Source organism: Marmota marmota, unplaced genomic scaffold (genome assembly GCF_001458135.2).
Source record: "Marmota marmota marmota unplaced genomic scaffold, marMar, whole genome shotgun sequence".
Taxonomy (NCBI): Eukaryota; Metazoa; Chordata; class Mammalia; order Rodentia; family Sciuridae; genus Marmota; species Marmota marmota.
In genome coordinates, this window is record NW_026000294.1 from 209,196 (window position 1) to 227,378 (window position 18,183).

Genomic DNA, 18,183 nt, shown 5'->3' on the forward strand with positions numbered 1-18,183 from the left:
AGATGTTGAACATTTTTTCATATATTTGTTGATCGAATGTATACCTTCTTCTGAGAAGTGTCTGTTCAGCACTTTAGCCCATTTATTGATTGGGTTGTTTGGTTTTCTGGTGTTAAGTTTTTGGAGTTCTTTTTATTTCCTGGAGATTAGGGCTCTATCTGACGTGTGTGTGGCAAAATTTGCTCCCAAAATGCAGGCTCTCTGTTCACCTCATTGATCATTTATTTTGCTGAGAAGAAGCTTTTTAGTTTGAATCCATCCCTTTTATTAATTCTTGATTTTATTTCTTGCATTTTAGGAGTCTTGTTAAGGAAGTTGGGCCTAATCTAACATAATGAAGATTTGGGCCTACTTTTTCCTCTATTAGGAACAGGGTCTCTGGACTAATTCCTAGGTTCTTGATCTACTTTGAGTTGAGTTTTGTGCATGGTGAGAGATAGAGGTTCATTTTCATTTTGCTGAATATGAATTTCTAGTTCTCCCATTTTGCCCCAAATAAATAGAACTCCACTTATAAAACAATTAAAAGCAAAGCTATCATTTGCAATAATATTTGAAAAACACTGTGTCTCAATTTTTCCCTTAAATGATATATTGACTAAGTGGATTCATTACTATCATGTTTCATTTTAACTACTTTGACCATTCCCTTACATTATCCTAAGTCTCTAGGACAACTAACAATCCAAATTATCTGAAACTTTTTGTATTCTAATTGCCAATAAATTCAGTAGCACTTACAGTGTTTGGAGTGTGTATGTATGTGGATAGCTGCTACTGTATATCTAAGTGTGTCCTTTTCAACCTTAAATTCTAATATGTCTAGGAGTCCATCAAAAACTAGTCTTCTTCCTGCACTTTTTAAGTTTGTGATTAATATATTTTAATTGTATATGAAATAGGTTTTGATGTGGTATTTTAGTGAGTGCCTACAGCAAGCACTAAACCCAGCCTGCACTTTTGGTTTCAGCAACATTATTTGGTGTTGCATATGTAAAGAAGCAGAGCTAATGAAATGGGTTACCTCGCATGTTCAGCTCTTAAGCTTAGGATAACAAATATATATAAAATCAGATGGATGGATGGCCAGAACTTAGAGTGGCAAAAGAAAGAAAGCAGTGTATGTCAGGATGGGGATCTTACTTTAATGTGGATTCTGATTCAGTGGGTCTGAAGTGGGACCAGAGAGTCTTCTACCAAGCTCCTAAATAATACTGATGCTGCTGGTCCATGGACCATAATTTAAGTAGCAAGGTTATACTCGTTGAGTTTTTAAAAAATTAAGTTAAAAATAAAAGAAGGACATACATCTAAGCCTTTTTAACATGGGAGAGGAGAAAATGAACCTGATCATTCTTTATTTCTAATTCCTTATTCTATATAGTTCGTCCCACTGATTCAAATGTCAGTCCTGCTATTTCTATCCATGAGATTGGTGCTGTTGGAGCAACCAAAACAGAACGAACTGGGATCATGCAGTTAAAAAGTGAGATAAAACAGGTGAGATACTACCTGGGAGATTAGGTGGGATGTTGTCAAGAACAATCTTTTGGAATCAGACTTTGTTGGAATCATTTATGATGTTTTATATCCTAAGTATAATTTGAGACATTTATTTTTCAGGTGGAATTTCGTAGACTGTCTATCTCAACTGAGAGTCAGGTGAAACAACTAGGGATCCTTTAACATACTTTAACTTGTCTTTAGTTCTGTATAACATGCATGAGCTCATGGCCTTTTTACAAATAATAACAAGCCATGGAGTTGGTTGTTTGAATCTCCTTTATAACAATAATTTATAAAGAGTTTTTTTCCTTTTTCTGAACCAAACTACTTCTCTAACTTTAGGAGGAAAATAAGTTGCATTGAAAAGCAAGAAATTGAAATTCCAAGTTCCTCTTATTAGGACTGATTTGGAATTAATTTTCTTTATAAAGCTTGACTTGGATGTCTTACTTCTAAGAATAGATATTAGAACATCAGATTAAGTAAAGGCTTTATTTTAAAAAAATTTATCTTTAGGCCTAGCACGTGCAAGGCCCTGTGTTCAATGCCCAGCACCACAAAAAATGAATAAATATATAAACAATTTTCAGGTTTTTATCCCCAAACTAGACCTTTACCACTGCCACAACAGAGGTATATGAAGGGTACTCTAGATATATAGAGGAAAATCATCTAAATCCATCTGGGAATTGGTGGGAGTCACAATACACCATATTGTAGCCTCTCACTTTTCCTAGCAGGTGATAATAGATGAGCTATTATATTCTACAAAGAAATAATTAACATGGACTTCCATAGCTTATTTTTAAAAACTTTGGGAAATCATTTGATTTCAAGATCTAGAAGTTGAAATGGTACTGATTTGGTCCCTTCTAGAAGCACTTGTTATGAAAAGCTTAAAACTTACTATTCCTGCTTTCAAAGTAGAATTATGATAACTTACTGCATTAAAACACACCCAGAAGAGGAGAGGTGAAATGGAGATTTTGTTTGTTTTCTTTTAAAAAGGTAATTGGAAACCATTTAAGAGGAGAATGAAGCAATGCCTGAAGTTTAATTTCAAATAAACTTAATTTGAGTAGACTTATCAAATGCCCTCAGACATTCATATTTATGCCAGGGCAAGAATGGAATATGAAAGAGCTTTGTGTTTAAAATTACATAATTTTTCCCAGATAATATGGGTAATCTGAGCATTTTCCTATTTGAAAGGGGAAAGAATAACATTCAATAACTGAATAGCTAGACTGATGTTGGTGGTTAATGATCCTTATTTTGTTTGAGTGATTGGCTAAAATTTGTATAGTTGTTTATAGTCACATAATATTACTTACAAGTTAATCTTATATTTAGAACTTGAAGTCCATGTTCCCAGCTAGATTAATATGATATTAAGACTTGGTCAACTCAGCAACTTCATTTAGTTTTTTTAAACCTGCATATCCACTATCTATAGGACTTTAATTGAGTCAAAATCATTGGAACTAAAATTTTGGAGGACTGAGAGCCCTAAATTTTCATTACTTTCTTATTTCTAAATAATGATTTCCATCTTCACCTGCCTATTAGTATTGTTCTAAGTCCTTTCCTCTTCGCTCACTAATGCCCTCTTCTGGGCAAAAACATTTTTAAGGTAGTTTTATTTATTTCACTCTTTACTATGACATCTAGAATAAACGTATTTCATCAGCTTTTTAATGATAATATGGCTGGCTAGTTACTTGAATGACTCATACTTTTACTCTACTAAAAACTTCTAAAACTGCAAGTACTGGTTGCCTTACCTCATTCCTTTAAAAATTTTATTTTCTTAATTTTTTTTTTCCGTAGCCCAATGGTGGTCATCTCTCGGGTATAGATATGATGTCACCGTCTTTTCTGGTAACTGCTGTTATATTATATTCCATTCACAAATGCTTTGAATATCTGTTATATAAATCATGACATATACATTGTATGAAAAAGAAAAAATGCTCAAGAACTAAAATAAGTATAAAGCAACTTCATGTTAGCAGGGGTTCTGATTCTTTCCCAATAAGGCAGGAAAGAAAGTTCATTTTCAACTTCTTTTCCACTTCTGAAAACAAATGCAAATTTTAAAGTATTTGTTAAATATTTATTAATTTATTCTTTCAACTAATGTAACCTATTACATGCTTACTATGCACCAGGCAGCATACTAGGCAGCATCAGCATCACCTAGAAACTCACTTAAAATGTCAATTCTTTGTCTCCATCCCACACTTAATGAACCAGAAAGACTGAAAGTGCTGGAGGTGAGGCCTAGCACTCTGCATTTTAATAAGCTCTGTAGGTGACTCTGATGCACTTTTCAATCTCAAAACCACCTGGCTAGTTTTGTGTTCTTCTAAGCATTAATTCATTTAGTAAATGTTATTTGAGTGCAAATTTTGTGTCAACCACTAGATATTTGATAGTAAACAAAATGGATGTGGTCCTTGCCTTCATGAAACTTATAGTTTAGGAAGACTGATCTTTAATTCAATTTCTTCTATTTAAATCAGTGCTTCCTAAAGGGCTGTGATTTCAGATCTCACAGACTAAAGATATTTAGACCAGATGACAGCCAAACAAAAAGTGGAAAATTTTTGGAAACAATATTTCAGTTTACCTCAACCAAATACCCTATAATGAATGTAATGAATTAGCCAACTCTGTCATATCCATATTAATAGAGGACAGAGACATAGAAGATAATTTTATTTAAAAACTCAAACTATTGACAGTCTGAATTTTACTGTATCAGATACATATCCTTCTGGTTCGACCCCACTATATTCAGCCTAGGATTTGGTGGTAGAGATAATACAATGAAAACTAATTAAATGGTAGTTCATCTACTTGACAGATTTGTGTGATAGTCACTTGTCAATAGAAATGTTTCAGGGCACATTTCTTTTTTACATAGCAATAGTTGGTGATTTAGACAATTAAAATATGAGAAGTTCTTTTCTCAGGAAATATCTGTTATCTTTTATTCTATATTTCTGAATCTCAACTGTCAACCACTTTTGCCAGTGTATTTCATCCTTTATTTGGTATCATTTTTTTCAAAACTCTTCATGTTGTAGTACCTATCAACAATTCATTCCTTTTTATTACAAAATAATATCCTATAGTACTGATATACCACAATTTGTTTATTCATTCATCAGTTGATAGACATCTGAATTGTTTCCACTTTTTGGATATTATGAATAGGGCTATACTAGGGATGTGGCTCATTGGTAGAGAACTTGCCTGGCATAGGAGAGGCCCTGGGTTTGATCCCTCTTTTAGTCAGCTTTTTTGCTGCTGTGACTAAAGGATCTGACCAAAATAATTGTAGGGGAGAAAAAAGTTATTTGAGGGCTCACGGTTTCAGAGGTCTTAGTCCACAGAAGGCTGGCTCCATTCCTCTGGGCTAAAGGTGAGGCTGAACATCAGGTGGGAGAGTGTGACAGAGGGAAGCAGCTCAAATCATGAGAGAGACTCCACTAGCCAGAGACTCCACTCGCCAGCCACGCCCCCAATGAACCACTTCCTCCCGCCACACCCCACCTGTCTCCAGTTACCACTCAGTTAATCCCATTAGGGATTAATACACCGACTAGGATAAGGCTGTAACCCAATCATCTATCCTCCAAACCTTTCATTGCCTTACACATGAGTTTTTGGGAGACACCACATCTAAACCATAACAATCTCCAACACTGCAAACATAAATAAATAAACACAAATGAATATTGCTGCTCTGAATCTTCATGTACAAGTTAATGCAGACATATTTTCATTTCTCTTGAATATATATTTAGGAATATAAGTGCTGGATCATATGGTAAATATGTTTGGCATTCTGAGGAACTGGCAAACTTTTCTAAAGGGGCTGTACTATTTTACACTCCCATTAGCAATGTTTAGGGTTCTAACTTCATCACATCCTCACCAACCCTTATAACTGTCTTTTTTATTATACCATCTTAGTGTATGAAGCAGTATCTCATTGTGGTTTTGACTTGCATTTCCCTGGTGGCTAGTAATACAGAGCACTTTTTCATGAACCTATTGGCTGTTTGATTATCTGCTTTGGAAGAATGACTGTTCAAATCCTTTGCCCATTTTTAATTGGGTTATTTCTTTTATTGTCGGTTTACAAATATTTTTTATGTATTCTGGATACAGTTCCCTTATATCATATGTGATTTGTAAGTATTTGCTCCCACTTTGAGGATTGCCTCTCTTAATGATGTTCTTTTTAATATTGACAAAGTTCAATTTATCTATTTTTTTTTCTTTTGTTTCTTTGGTTTTGGTGTCATATCTGAGAAGGTTTTAACTAATCCAAGGTTGCAAAAATTTAGTTCTACTTTTTTGTTCTGATAGTTTTATTATTTTAGCTCTTACATTTAGGTCTGTGATTATATTGAGATAGGGGACTCCCCAAGACCACCCCCAGGTTTGGTGATTTACTAGGAGAACTCAGCATATACTCATAAGTATGATTTATTACAGCAAAAGAGTGCAAAGCAAAGTCAGCAAAGAAAGAAGGTACACTGGGTAAATTCCAGGGAAAACAGGCACAGCTTCCAGAATATTCTCCCAGTGGAGTCATACAGGATGCACTTAATTCCCTCTGCATCAGATTTTGACAGCATGTGTGAAATGTTCCCAGCCAAAGAAGCTCATTAAAGAATGTACCCAGGGTCTTTATTGGAGGCTGGTCATATAAAATAGCCTCTATCTGGTACTTCCAAAAGGAAAGCAGGTGTTCAACATAAACTATAATGTTTGCACAGTTAGGCACAGAAAGCCACTGTTATCAATTCTGGGGATGATAGGATAGTCCCCAAAGTCCATTTCCAGATGCCAGCCAAGGCCCAATCTTATAAGCAGGCCTTTCCCTAAGTAGTAGTTTTGGCCTACGGTGTTAACTCTTTTTTAATTTTTAGCTGTAGATGGACACAATAACTTTTTAAAATTTATTTATTTTTATATGGTGCTGAGGATCAAACCCAGTGCCTCACATGTGCTAGGCAAGCACTCTACCACTGAGCCACAACCTCAGCCCCTGCTCTGTTAACTCTTTTACAGCTCAATGATGCAACTGGATTTATTTTTGTGTATGGTGTGAGGTAAGGGTCCATTCATTCTTTGGCATATGGATATTCAATTGTTCCAGCACATCTTATTGAAAAGACTGTCTTCTCCCATTTAATTCTCTTGGCACCTTTGTTGAAAATTTATTTACCATACTATAATGACTGACTTCTGAATTCCAAATTCTATTCCATTTGTCTGTAGTATGGAATATACTAGTATATCCTATACCAGTATGACACAGTTTTGAAATTGAGAAGTATGAGTCCTCTGACTTCAGTCTTAAAGATTGTTTTAACTATCCTAGGTCCCTTGGATTTATATATGAATGTTAGAGCAGTTAATTAATTTCTACAAAGAAATAAGCTGTGACTTTGATAGGAATTGTGTTCAATCTGTAGATCAATTTTGGGAGAATTGACATCTTGAAAGTGTTAAGTGTTCTGATCCATGAACATGTATTTTTTTCCATTTATTTAAATGCCTAATTTCTTTCAACATATTTTATAGCTTTCATGGTAAATACTGCACTTCCTTTGTTAAATTTACTTCCAAGTATTTTATTTTTTGATGCGATTTTAAATGGAATTGTTAATTTTATTTTTGGATTGCTGATAGCTACTATTTAGGAATATAGTTGATTGTTGTAATTAAAATAAGAACATTTAAACATGAGATTTATCCTTTAAAAAATGTAACTATGTAATATGCTATCATTGATTTAGTCATGATGGTGTACAGTACATCTCTGTTAATTCATTCAATTGTATAAATGGAAACTTTATGCCTATTGAATAGCAAGTCCCTATTTTCCCCACCACCTGGCAACCGTCATACTACTCTCTGCTTCTATGAGTCTGGCTATTTTAGATAGTTTATGTAACTAAAATCATACAGTATTTGTCCTTTTGTGAATATCTTATTTGATTTAGCATAGTGTCCTTTGTATACTGTAAGATGTTCTTTTTTATAAGGCTAACATATAACACATATTTCCACCATTCATCTGTGATAGACATTTAGATTTTTTAATATCTTGGCTATTGTGAATAATGAATGCTACATTGCACATAGGAATACAAGTATATTTTCAAGATCCTAATTTCAGGCTGGGGATGTGACTCAGTGGTTGAGTGCTTTCCTGGTATGTGTAGGGTCCTGGGTTTGATCCCCAGCACCTCCAAAATAAGGATATTCTCTTATTTTTAAAAAAGATTCTGATTTCAGTTCTTTTGGATAAATACTCAGAAGTAGAATTATAGTTCTGTTTTTAATTTTTTTGAGGAATTTCAATACTCTTTTCCATAGTGGCTCACAATTGTATACAGAGTTCCAGTTTATTCACATTCACACCAATATTTGTAATCTTTTCTCTTATAAAAAATATCCACCCTAGGGGCTGGGATTATGGCTCAGTGGTAGAGTGCTTGCCTAGCATGTGTGAGGCACTGGGTTCAATTCTCAGCACAACATACAAATAAATAAATAAAATAAAATAAATTCATCAACAACTAGTAAAAAAAGTTAAAAAAAGAAAATGTCCATCCTAAATAAGCCTTTTTAGAAAATTTGTTGTATTTAAGTATACATAACAGTAGAATGCATTTTGACATATCATACATAAATGGAGTATAACTTCTCATTCTTCTAGTTGTACACAATGAAGAGTTACACCAGTCGTGTAATCATATATGCACATAGGGTAATAATGTCCAATTCATTCTACTATCCTTCCTACCCCCACTGCCCCTCCCCTCCCTGCAGTCCCCTCTGCCTAATCCAAAGTACCTCTGTTCTTCCCTAGCCCCTCCACCCTTATTGTGAATTAGCATCCACATATCAGAGAAAATATTCTGCCTTGTTTTGGGGGGATTGGCTTATTTCACTTAGCAGGGTATTCTCCAGTGCTATCCATTTACTGGCAAATGCCACAATTTCATTCTTCTTTAAGGCTGAATAATATTCACAGTTTCTTCCATTCATCTGTTGAATGGCACCTCTGTTGGTTCCATAGTTTAGCTATAGTGAATTGATCTGCTGTAAACATTGATGTGGCTGTGTCACTGTAGTATGCTGATTTTAAGTCCTTTGGGTATAACCAAGGAGTGGGATAACTGGGTCAAATGGTGGTTCCATTCCAAGTTTTCTGAGGAATCTCCATACTTCTTTCCATAGTGGTTGCACCAATTTGCAGTCACACCAGCAATGTATGATGATGATGTTGAATAAAAGTGGTGAAAGAGGACATCCTTGTTTTATTCCAGTTCTCAGAGGGAATGCTTTCTTTTTTTTTTTTTTTTTCCATTTAGAATGATGTTGACCTTAGGTTTAGCATAGATAGCTTTTACAATGTATGAGTGTATCTTATTCCCCACATCATTCCCAACATTTATTGTTGCATTTATTATTCCCCACATCCTTCCCAACATTTATTCTTGATAATTGCATTCTGACTTGAGTGAGGTGGAATCTCAGTGTAGTTTTGATTTGCATTTTTCTAATATGTAGAGATAGTGAACATTTTTTTCATATATTTGTGGATTGATTGTATTTTTTTCTCTGTGAAGTGTTCAGTTCCTTAGCCAACTTATTGATTAGATTAATTGTTTTTTGGTGTTGAGTTTTTGCAGATCCTGGAGATTAATACTCTCTGAGGTGCATGTGATAATGATTTTTCTCCAATTCCTAGGCTCTTTTTCATGTTATTGATTGTCTTGTTTGCTGAGAAGAAGCTTTTTAGTTTGATTCTATCCCATTTATTGATTCTTGATTTTACTTCTTGTGCTTTAGGAGTCTTATTAAGAAGTCACTTCCTAAGCTGACATGGAGATTTGGGCCTACTTTTTCTTTTATTAGGCACAGGGTCTGTGTTCTAGTGCTTAAGTCTTTGATCCACTTTGAGTTGAGTTTTGTGCAGGGTGAGAGATAGGGGTTTAATTTCATTTTGCTACATATGGATTTCCAGTTTTCCCAGCACCATTTGTTGAAGAGGATATCTTTTCTCCAATGTATGTTTTTGGCACCTTTGTCTAGTATGACATAACTGTATTTATATGGATTTGTCTCTGTGTCTTCTTTTCTGTACCATTGGTCTATATGTCTGTTTTGGTGCCAATACCATATTGTTTTTGTTACTATGGCTCTGTAGAATAATTTAAGGTCTCGTATTGTGATGCCTCATACTTCATTCTTCTTGCTAAGGATTGCTTTGACTATTCTGGGTCTCCTATTTTTCCAAATGAATTTCATGATTGTTCTTTCTATTTCTATGTAGAATGTCATTGAGATTTTAATAGGAATTACATTAAATCTGTATAATGCTTTTGGTAGTATGGACATTTTGACAATGTTAATTCTGCCTATCCAAGAGCATGGGCAATCTTTCCATCTTCTAAGATCTTCTTCAATTTCTTTCTTTAGTGTTCTATAGTTTTCATTGTAGAGGTCTTTCACCTCTTTTGTTAGGTTGATTCCCAAGTATTTTATTTTTTGAGGCTATTGTGAATGGGGTAGTTTTCCTAATTTCTCTTCCAGTGGTTTCATCACTGATGTATAGGAACACATTTGATTTATGGGTGTTAATTTTATATCCTGCTATGTTGATGAATTCATTTATTAGTTCTAGAAGTTTTCTGGTGGAATTTTTTGGATCTTCTAAATATAGAATCATGTTGTAAGCAAATAGTGATAGTTTGAGTTCTTCTTTTCCAATTTATATCCCTTTAACTTCTTTCTTCTCTCTAATTGCTCTGGCTAGAGTTTCAAGGATGGTGTTGAATAAAATTGGTGAAAGAGGACATCCTTGTTTTATTCCAGTTCTCAGAGGGAATACTTTCTTTTTTTCTCCATTTAGAATGATGTTGACCTTAGATTTAGCATAGATAGCTTTTACAATGTTGAAGTATGTTCCTACTCTCCCTGGTTTGCCTAGTGTTTTGAACACGAAGGGGTGGATTGTGGGTTGATTTGCATTTCCATGATAATAAGTGATGTTTAGCACCTTTTTATCATTTAAAAACTAAATTTACAATTTAGTTCTTTAAATTTCTTATTTATTTTATTATTCTTTTAGTTACATAAATATTAGGATTCATTTTGACATAATTATAAAAGCATGGAATATAATTTGCTCTATTTCAGTCCCTGGTACCTTCCCTTTTCCTCCCCTCCTCTTCTCTCCCCCATTCTCTTCCCTCTACTCTAATGATTTTTCTGTGTTGGGTATCTTTTGATATACCTGTGGACCATTTACATATATTCTTTAGTGGAACATCTATTCAAGTAAAATATAATTGATTTTTGTTGATCTGAAATCATACAACTTTACTGAAATTATTTATTAGTTGTAGTTACGTTTAAGGAGTTACTTAGTATTTTCTAGATACAAGATTATGTTATCTGTAAATAGAAATAATGTTACTTCTTTTCTTGCTTAATTGTCCTGTCTAGAACCTCCACTACAATGCTGAATAGTAGTGGTGAGATTTGGCATCCTTATCTTAAGAGGGGAAAGTATCAGTCTTTATTAGTGTTCATTTTCAGAGAATACAAAATGTAACTTTTTGTTAGATTGAGGAAATTCCTTTCTTTTCCTAGTTTGTTAGTGTTTTTTTTTTTTTTTCAGGAAGGCATATCAAATTTTGTCAAATGCTTTTTCTTCATCTGTTCAGATGGTGTTTTTTATTAATGTTTAGATATTTTAAAAACCTTGAATTGATAGAATAAATCCTACTTCATTATAGTGTGCAATCCTTTTAATATATCACAAAACTCAGTTTGCTAGCATTTGGTGTTTGTTAGTTTGTTTGCAGTACTGGGGATTGAATACAAGGGTGTTCTACATCCCTGGCTCTTTTTTTATCTTTTATTTGCTAAGGCTGGCCTCTAACTTGCATTCCTCCTGCCTCATCTCTCCAAATAGCTGGGATCATAGGAGGGTACCACCATACCCATCTTGTTGAACATTCTTTTATCTATATTTGTAAAGGGTATCAGACTGCAGTTTTCTTTATTTGTGATGTCTTTGGCTGGTTTTGGTATTGGGATAATACTAGTCTCATAGAATTAGTTGGGATGTGTTCCTTCCTCTTTTTTGGAAGTGATTATAAAGAACTGATATTAATAATGAAGTTTCCCTTAGCCATAAAGAAGAATGAAATTATGGCATTTGCTGGTAAATGGATAGAAGTGGAGAACATTGAGCTAAGTGAAATAAGCCGGACTCAGAAAGTCAAGGATTAAATGTTTTCTCTCATATGAAGAAGCTAGACCAAAATAAAGGGGTAAAAAGGCAGGGCTGGGGAGGAAAATCCCATGAAAATAGAAGGGATTTCAATGAAGTAAAGGGGATAAAGAGGGAGGGAGGAGGGATGGGAAAAGGGAGGAACTGCAGAATGAAATTGACCAAATTAAGCTATGTACATATATGAATATATTACAATGAATTTAACCTTTCTGAATACCTATAAAGCATCAATTAAAGAAACAATAAACACATAGAAGGAAGACCAGTAGAAATGGCAATGGGGAGGAGGTATGGGAGAGGGGAGAGAAAGAAGAAGTAAAGTATGAAGAATGAAATGGAATGAATTATATTCCAAGCATGTATGATTATGTCAAAATGAAACCCACTGTTATGTATAACTATAATGCATGATTTTAACATTTCAAAAAGAACTAGTGCTAAGCCAGACATGGTTGCACATACCTGTAATCCCAGCTGCTAGAGATGCTAAGGCAGGAGAATTTAAAAAATTTCAAAGTTCAAAGCCAGCCTGGGCAGTTTAGCAAGACCCAGTCTCAAAATAAAAAATTAAAAGGGCACAGTTATAGCTCAATAACAGAACACTTGCATAGCATTAAAAAATGACCAGGGTTCAACCCCAGATACTAGGAAGAAAGAAAAAGGACTGGTATTGATTTGTCTTTAAATGTTTTATAGATTAATCAGTGAAGCTATCTGTACTAGGGCTTTTCTTTGTAGGAATTGTTGGTCTTATTAATCTGATCTTATGAATTGATTTAGATTTTGTTTTTTTAAAGCAGTTTAGGTAGTTTGTGTCTTTCTAGGAATTTGTCCATTTCATCTAGGTTATGTGATTAATTGTTAGCACATGGCTGCTAATAATATGTTCTTATGATTCTTTTCATTTATGTGAGGTTGGAATTGATGTCCTCTATTTCCTCTTTTTCAGTTCATCTACCTAATGATTTTTCTATTCATTGATATTTTCATAGAAACAAATTTGGATTTCATTATTTTTTCTCTTTTATTTTTTTATTCTCTACTTCATTTCTTTTCACTTGAATCTTTACTATGTCCTTCCTTCTGCTTTATTTCTGTTCAATTTTTTTCTGAAGATAGGTTTGGTTATTGATTTGAGATTCTGTTCTTTTTAATGCAAGCATTTAAAACATAAATATCTCTTTAAGCACCATTTTAACTATACCACATACGTTTTTGTATGTTGTGTTTTTGTTTTCATTCATCTTCCAATTTTTCTTCTGATTTTTTTCCTTAATACATTGGTTACTCAGGAGTGTGTTCTTTAATTATAATATATTTGTTAATTTCCTGAATTTCTTCCTTTAACTGATTTCTAATTAAATTATATTGTGGTGCTTGGATTTTAATCCTTTTAAATTTACTGAGGCTTGTGTTATGGCTCATAAGAGCAATAAACAAAACTATAGACCAGTTGGAAATTTAAGAGATAACCAGGTAAAGAGATAGCTAACAATGTTCTATTCATCAGTATTTGTAAGGTTCTTCTTTTTTGTACATAACATCAGATTGTGTTCTAAAAGGATTCTTCAAATTTACAGCACTACTAACTATATAGATGTCTATTAGCTTCCCTGTTACCTCTTTATCATAGCTATATTACATAATATGTGGCATAAAATTTGGCAGATTTTTTATTGTTCACTGTGTTGTAATACTTTATCAGAGAAATAGAGATCACTTCTGATTTATGTTTTTTCTTTCTCTTCTTCCAAGTCCCCTGGGACCTGTAATACTCCAAATAGTGGGTCCTTTGCTAGTGCATTTGGTCAGCAGACAACTAGAGATAGTCGTCAAGGTCAATGGCAACGCCGGAGAAGGTTGGATGGAGCTCTGAATAGAGTCCCAGTTGGATTTTATCAAAAAGTTTGGAAAGTTTTACAGAAGGTAAGCATAATACATTGCTGATGTCTCCTTATTTTCCCTCTTGAAATCCTTGGTCTTATTGACTAAGATATGACATAACTATAATGTCACTATAATTATGTGAATATCATATGTTTAGATGGACAAAACCTAAGAGAAAAGATAAAAATGAAACAGTTGAATTTATACTGTGGCATTATAAAAATTTAGTCTCTTTATATTATTGTTGCAATGATGTTTCTAAAGTAGTTTTAAAATCATGACTTCTCTGCTTTGGGCTCTAGTAGCATGTTATGGGACGTTGTGATACATTTGCTGCTAGCCAAATGATTTAATAATAAAGACCTCACTTACTTTGTAGCTATGGTGAACTGGAAATGGTATTTACAACTGTGTGCTCTTTTGTAAGTACATATCACTGTGGTAAAACAAGTACTGCATCTGGGGAGTTTGTGTAAGGATCGCTTACCTACATTTTTTCTTGAATAAAAACTACTAAACAAATACAAAATTATAAAGATGTTAGTAGTCCAAAGACTCTTGGTGTGATCAATATTTGTTTATCTTTCAGAGGTCCATTATACCAAAGATATATAATTGTACATCACACCATTTTGATGGTGATAATTTTAGAAGGCCAGAAAGACTACTATACTAATTCATAGTTTTTATTCAAGTGTCTCAGGTGCCACTTTTTGCTTCTTGCCCTTGATAAGGATCTGAAGAATACTTTATCCAGAACTTCAAAACCTTCAGTGGTGTCTTTCTCCTCAGCACACTGTTATTTTTCCAGAGACAGGATGAGGTGATTTTTTTTTTTTTTTTTTTTTTTGAAAAGGTGAAAGCTGATTCCTCAGATTATTGGCTCTGGCAATCTCCTTTTCAAAGAATACATAGAACTTGTTCTCTTTCCACCTTACTCCTTTCACACAGTGATGACAGATATGCATTTTCTCTCTCCAATTATGCATGGATTATGGCAATTCAACTTAGCAGACATGTATTAGGTACAATTCTGCCCCAGATACCATGTAATAATCACGTAAATTATCTGTCCATTGTCATTGAGTAGTTGAATCTATAGGTATCTTAAAAAGCAGCTATGATGCAAGGCAAAAGAAGTTTCTAATAAAGATGCCTAACTACAAGCCTATAAGAATTAGAAAAGAAAGAACACTTAAATAGGATTGGGGATGTTGGGAATTTTATAGCAAAATAAAAATCTGAACTTGGGATCCCAACATAGGAGGCAAAAGACATATCCTGTTTTTCAGATCCATCCCTTTAAGAATCTGAATGTAACAAAATAATTTTGCATACATGTTTGAAGGGCAACAATTCTCTGTACAAACAGTATTATTTGGTATATGAAATAAAAGATGGATGTGTCTACTGGAGTCAGCAAATCTCTTGGCTTGGAATCTTTTTCTGTGGTTGTTTCATATATGGCATTTTGAATTATCTAGAGACTATAATTGTAAATCATTAATCCCCATTACTTTTTAATAATTAAAATTGATAGTTATAGGTGATAGAAAAGATAAAATATAATTAATATGATATTTATAAAATTATAAAATACATAATAAATATGATAATTTGTATTTATTTATTTAAATATATAATATATTTATTATATGTTATTATATTCATTATGTTTTCTATAACAAATAAAATATCATTAATATAATATAATGATAAATATAATATTTATTGTTAGAAATATAATAATACATGATAAATATTTATTATATATTTTTATAATATTTGTAAATATTATAGTAATGATATTTTATCTTTAACAGACACTGTTCTATGTGTTCCTACAAAAAAAGACAACAATCATTGTTCTTATAGAATTTACATTGTCCTAGAAAGAAACAATAAATAATAAATACAGTAAATGAGTACCTAGAATGTTGAAAGATATAAGTACTATGGAAAAAAGAAGGGCAGGATAAGAGTACTGATGGGGATATAGGATGCCTAACTAGAACACGTAGTAATGTAACCTGTTTGATAAATGCATATCTTAAGTTTATCCTGCAACCTAAAAATCTTTCTAAAGGTCTCTTTGTGATGGTTCTGGGATGTAGCTTGATATACTCCCAGGTAGTCTCTCTCAATATTTGTTGGGTAGGAAGGTTGCTAGTGTTTCCCAAAATGCAGATCTTCCCTACCCATCTTTCATCCCTAAGTAGAGGATGAACCTTGGTCTTTTGTAGTCCAGTCCTGCATCTTGGTACCTAGTACTCATGATCCCACGACAAGGCCATGTGGGGCTGCGGGACCTCTTACTGACCTGTGATCACACAGCAAAAACCCTTGAAACGCACTTAGAAATACAAAGTGTCTTCTTACAGCCTCCCATTTGTTAGCCCATCCCTCATGGCATGTGTTTTCTGCTTTGCAGTGTCATGGACTTTCTGTGGAAGGTTTTGTTCTTCCTTCTTCAACTACTAGAGAGGTAAGATTCTATGACTTTTGCATTTATAATGGTGAAGCATTTCAGTGATTTTGCTGGCTGAAGTATTTTAGTGATCACTTTTCAAAGTAGCAGACCTATGTCTTTTTATGAGTCATCTGAATACAAAAAGCATTTGAAGAAATGAAAGAATTTTTTAAAAAAATGAATAGGAATATTAGAGAATAATTATGTATTATATTAATTATCTAAGAAAACTTCTCATAATGGTTAATTATTTTAGGCTATATGAGAGTTGGAGAGGTCAGAGGGGATAGAAATCTAAGAATGAGTGACTTCTCATATACCCCCATTCTTCTCATCCCCACCTTTCTCTAGTAGGATGCTTGTAGACAATTAGTAGTCTTGAGCTCAAAGTGTATTTTGGAGTAACCTGGGCTCCCATCTCCAATTTATGGATTAGAATCTCCAGGGAGAGATCCTGAGTATATGTATTTATCTAAATCCATAGAACGATGCTGATATATAACAATAGTTGGAGAATATTGCCACTGACCACAGATATACATTATTAAATGCTTTTGTATTTTCTTTTTCGCTCAAATCACCAAAAAATGATAAAGAACTTTTATACAAAATCATATTAATAAGCTAGAAATAATCAGACACTAGGAAATTCTCAAAAACACTGGAGTTATTGCAAACAGCAGCTAGGGACACTGGTACTAAAAATGTAATGCTTCAGGCCTTTACTATTGCCTAAAGGGCTTTCTATAATAAAGAACACCATATTCCCTATTTGCCATTTCTTTGAATTTAAGCAATATTAAAGTGTTAATAGTATTATTAATAATACATAGCTGAATAGTACCTTTAAGAGTTTTCAAAGCACTTTCTCATTATTTAATCTTCAACACAACTACAAAAGATAGCCAAAGAAGGGATGGTCACTCCAAATGTACAAATAAGAAAAATAAATTAGAGAAATTAATAATCCCAGGTCATGTAACTCATAACCGACCAAGACAGGGCTTACACACAAGTCTTTTTTTCTTTATTGGTTCTTTCTAGTTATACATGATATTAGAATTCATTTTGATGAAATCATAAAAACATGGAATATAATTTGTTCTAATTCAGTTCCTAGTACTTCCCCTTTCTCTCCCCTTCTCCCTCCCCCATTCCTTATCTTCTACTCTACTGATATTTTTACTATTAACTTATAGTTTTGTTTTAAATTAGCTTCTTGTGGATAAACATGGTGGTGAGATTCACTGTGGTATATTCATATATTTTCTTGGGAAAGTTGTAGCAGATTCATTTCACTGTCTTTCTTATTCCTGCCACTCCTCCCTTCACTTCATCCCCCTGTGTCTACTCCACTGGCCTTCTTCTATTCTTTTTATCTTCCTTCCTCCTTATTTTGGATTAGCTTCCACATATCAGAGAAAACATTTTCACATTTGGCTTTGAGGGACTATCTTATTTCACTTAGCATGACAGTCTCTAGTTCTATCCATTTAACTGGCAAATGTCATAAAATCATTCTGGCTACGTAATATTCTGTTGTGTTAATATAACACATTTTCTTTATCCATTCATTTATTGAAGGGCACCTAGGTTGGCTCCATTGCTTAGCTATAGTGAATTGTGGTGCTATAAACATTGATGTGGCTGTGTCATTGTAGTATGCTGATTTTAACTCTTTTGGTTATATACCAAGGAGTGGGTTAGCTGGGTTATATGGTGGTCCCAATCCTAGTTTTTTGAGAAATCTCCATTCTGCTTTCCAGAGTGGTTATACCAATGTGCAGTCCCACCAACAATGTATGAGTGTACCCTTTTCCCCACATCCTTACCACCATTTATTGTTACTTGTATTCTTAATAATTGCCATTCTGACTAGCGTGAGGTGAAATCTCTGTAATTTTAATTTGTATTTTATTGCTAGAGATGTTGAACATTTTTTTCATACATTTGTTAGCCATTTGTATCTCTTCTTTTG

The 18,183-nt window shown here is 33.6% G+C and overlaps 1 protein-coding gene and 1 long non-coding RNA gene across 7 annotated transcripts in view; one reads left to right on the forward strand and one right to left on the reverse strand.

Moving 5' to 3' along the window:
* Phka1 (phosphorylase kinase regulatory subunit alpha 1) overlaps window positions 1-18,183 on the forward strand; it is a 109,263-nt gene that overhangs the window by 88,207 nt on the left and 2,873 nt on the right. For 3 of the 6 annotated variants that reach the window (XM_015501614.2, XM_015501617.2, XM_048797179.1), the window contains 5 exons: window positions 1,385-1,500; window positions 1,624-1,662; window positions 3,337-3,387; window positions 13,604-13,774; window positions 16,167-16,220. In XM_015501614.2, coding sequence (XP_015357100.1) covers window positions 1,385-1,500; window positions 1,624-1,662; window positions 3,337-3,387; window positions 13,604-13,774; window positions 16,167-16,220 — 431 coding nt within the window. The remainder of the gene's footprint in view (window positions 1-1,384; window positions 1,501-1,623; window positions 1,663-3,336; window positions 3,388-13,603; window positions 13,775-16,166; window positions 16,221-18,183) is intronic. The other 3 variants (XM_015501616.2, XM_015501618.2, XM_015501615.2) reach the window with 2 other exon arrangements.
* LOC125614429 lies at window positions 348-9,620 on the reverse strand. The gene is made up of 3 exons (XR_007345017.1): window positions 9,555-9,620; window positions 4,764-4,767; window positions 348-458 (listed from the first exon to the last, which is right to left on the reverse strand). It is a non-coding gene; the product is annotated as an uncharacterized LOC125614429 (long non-coding RNA).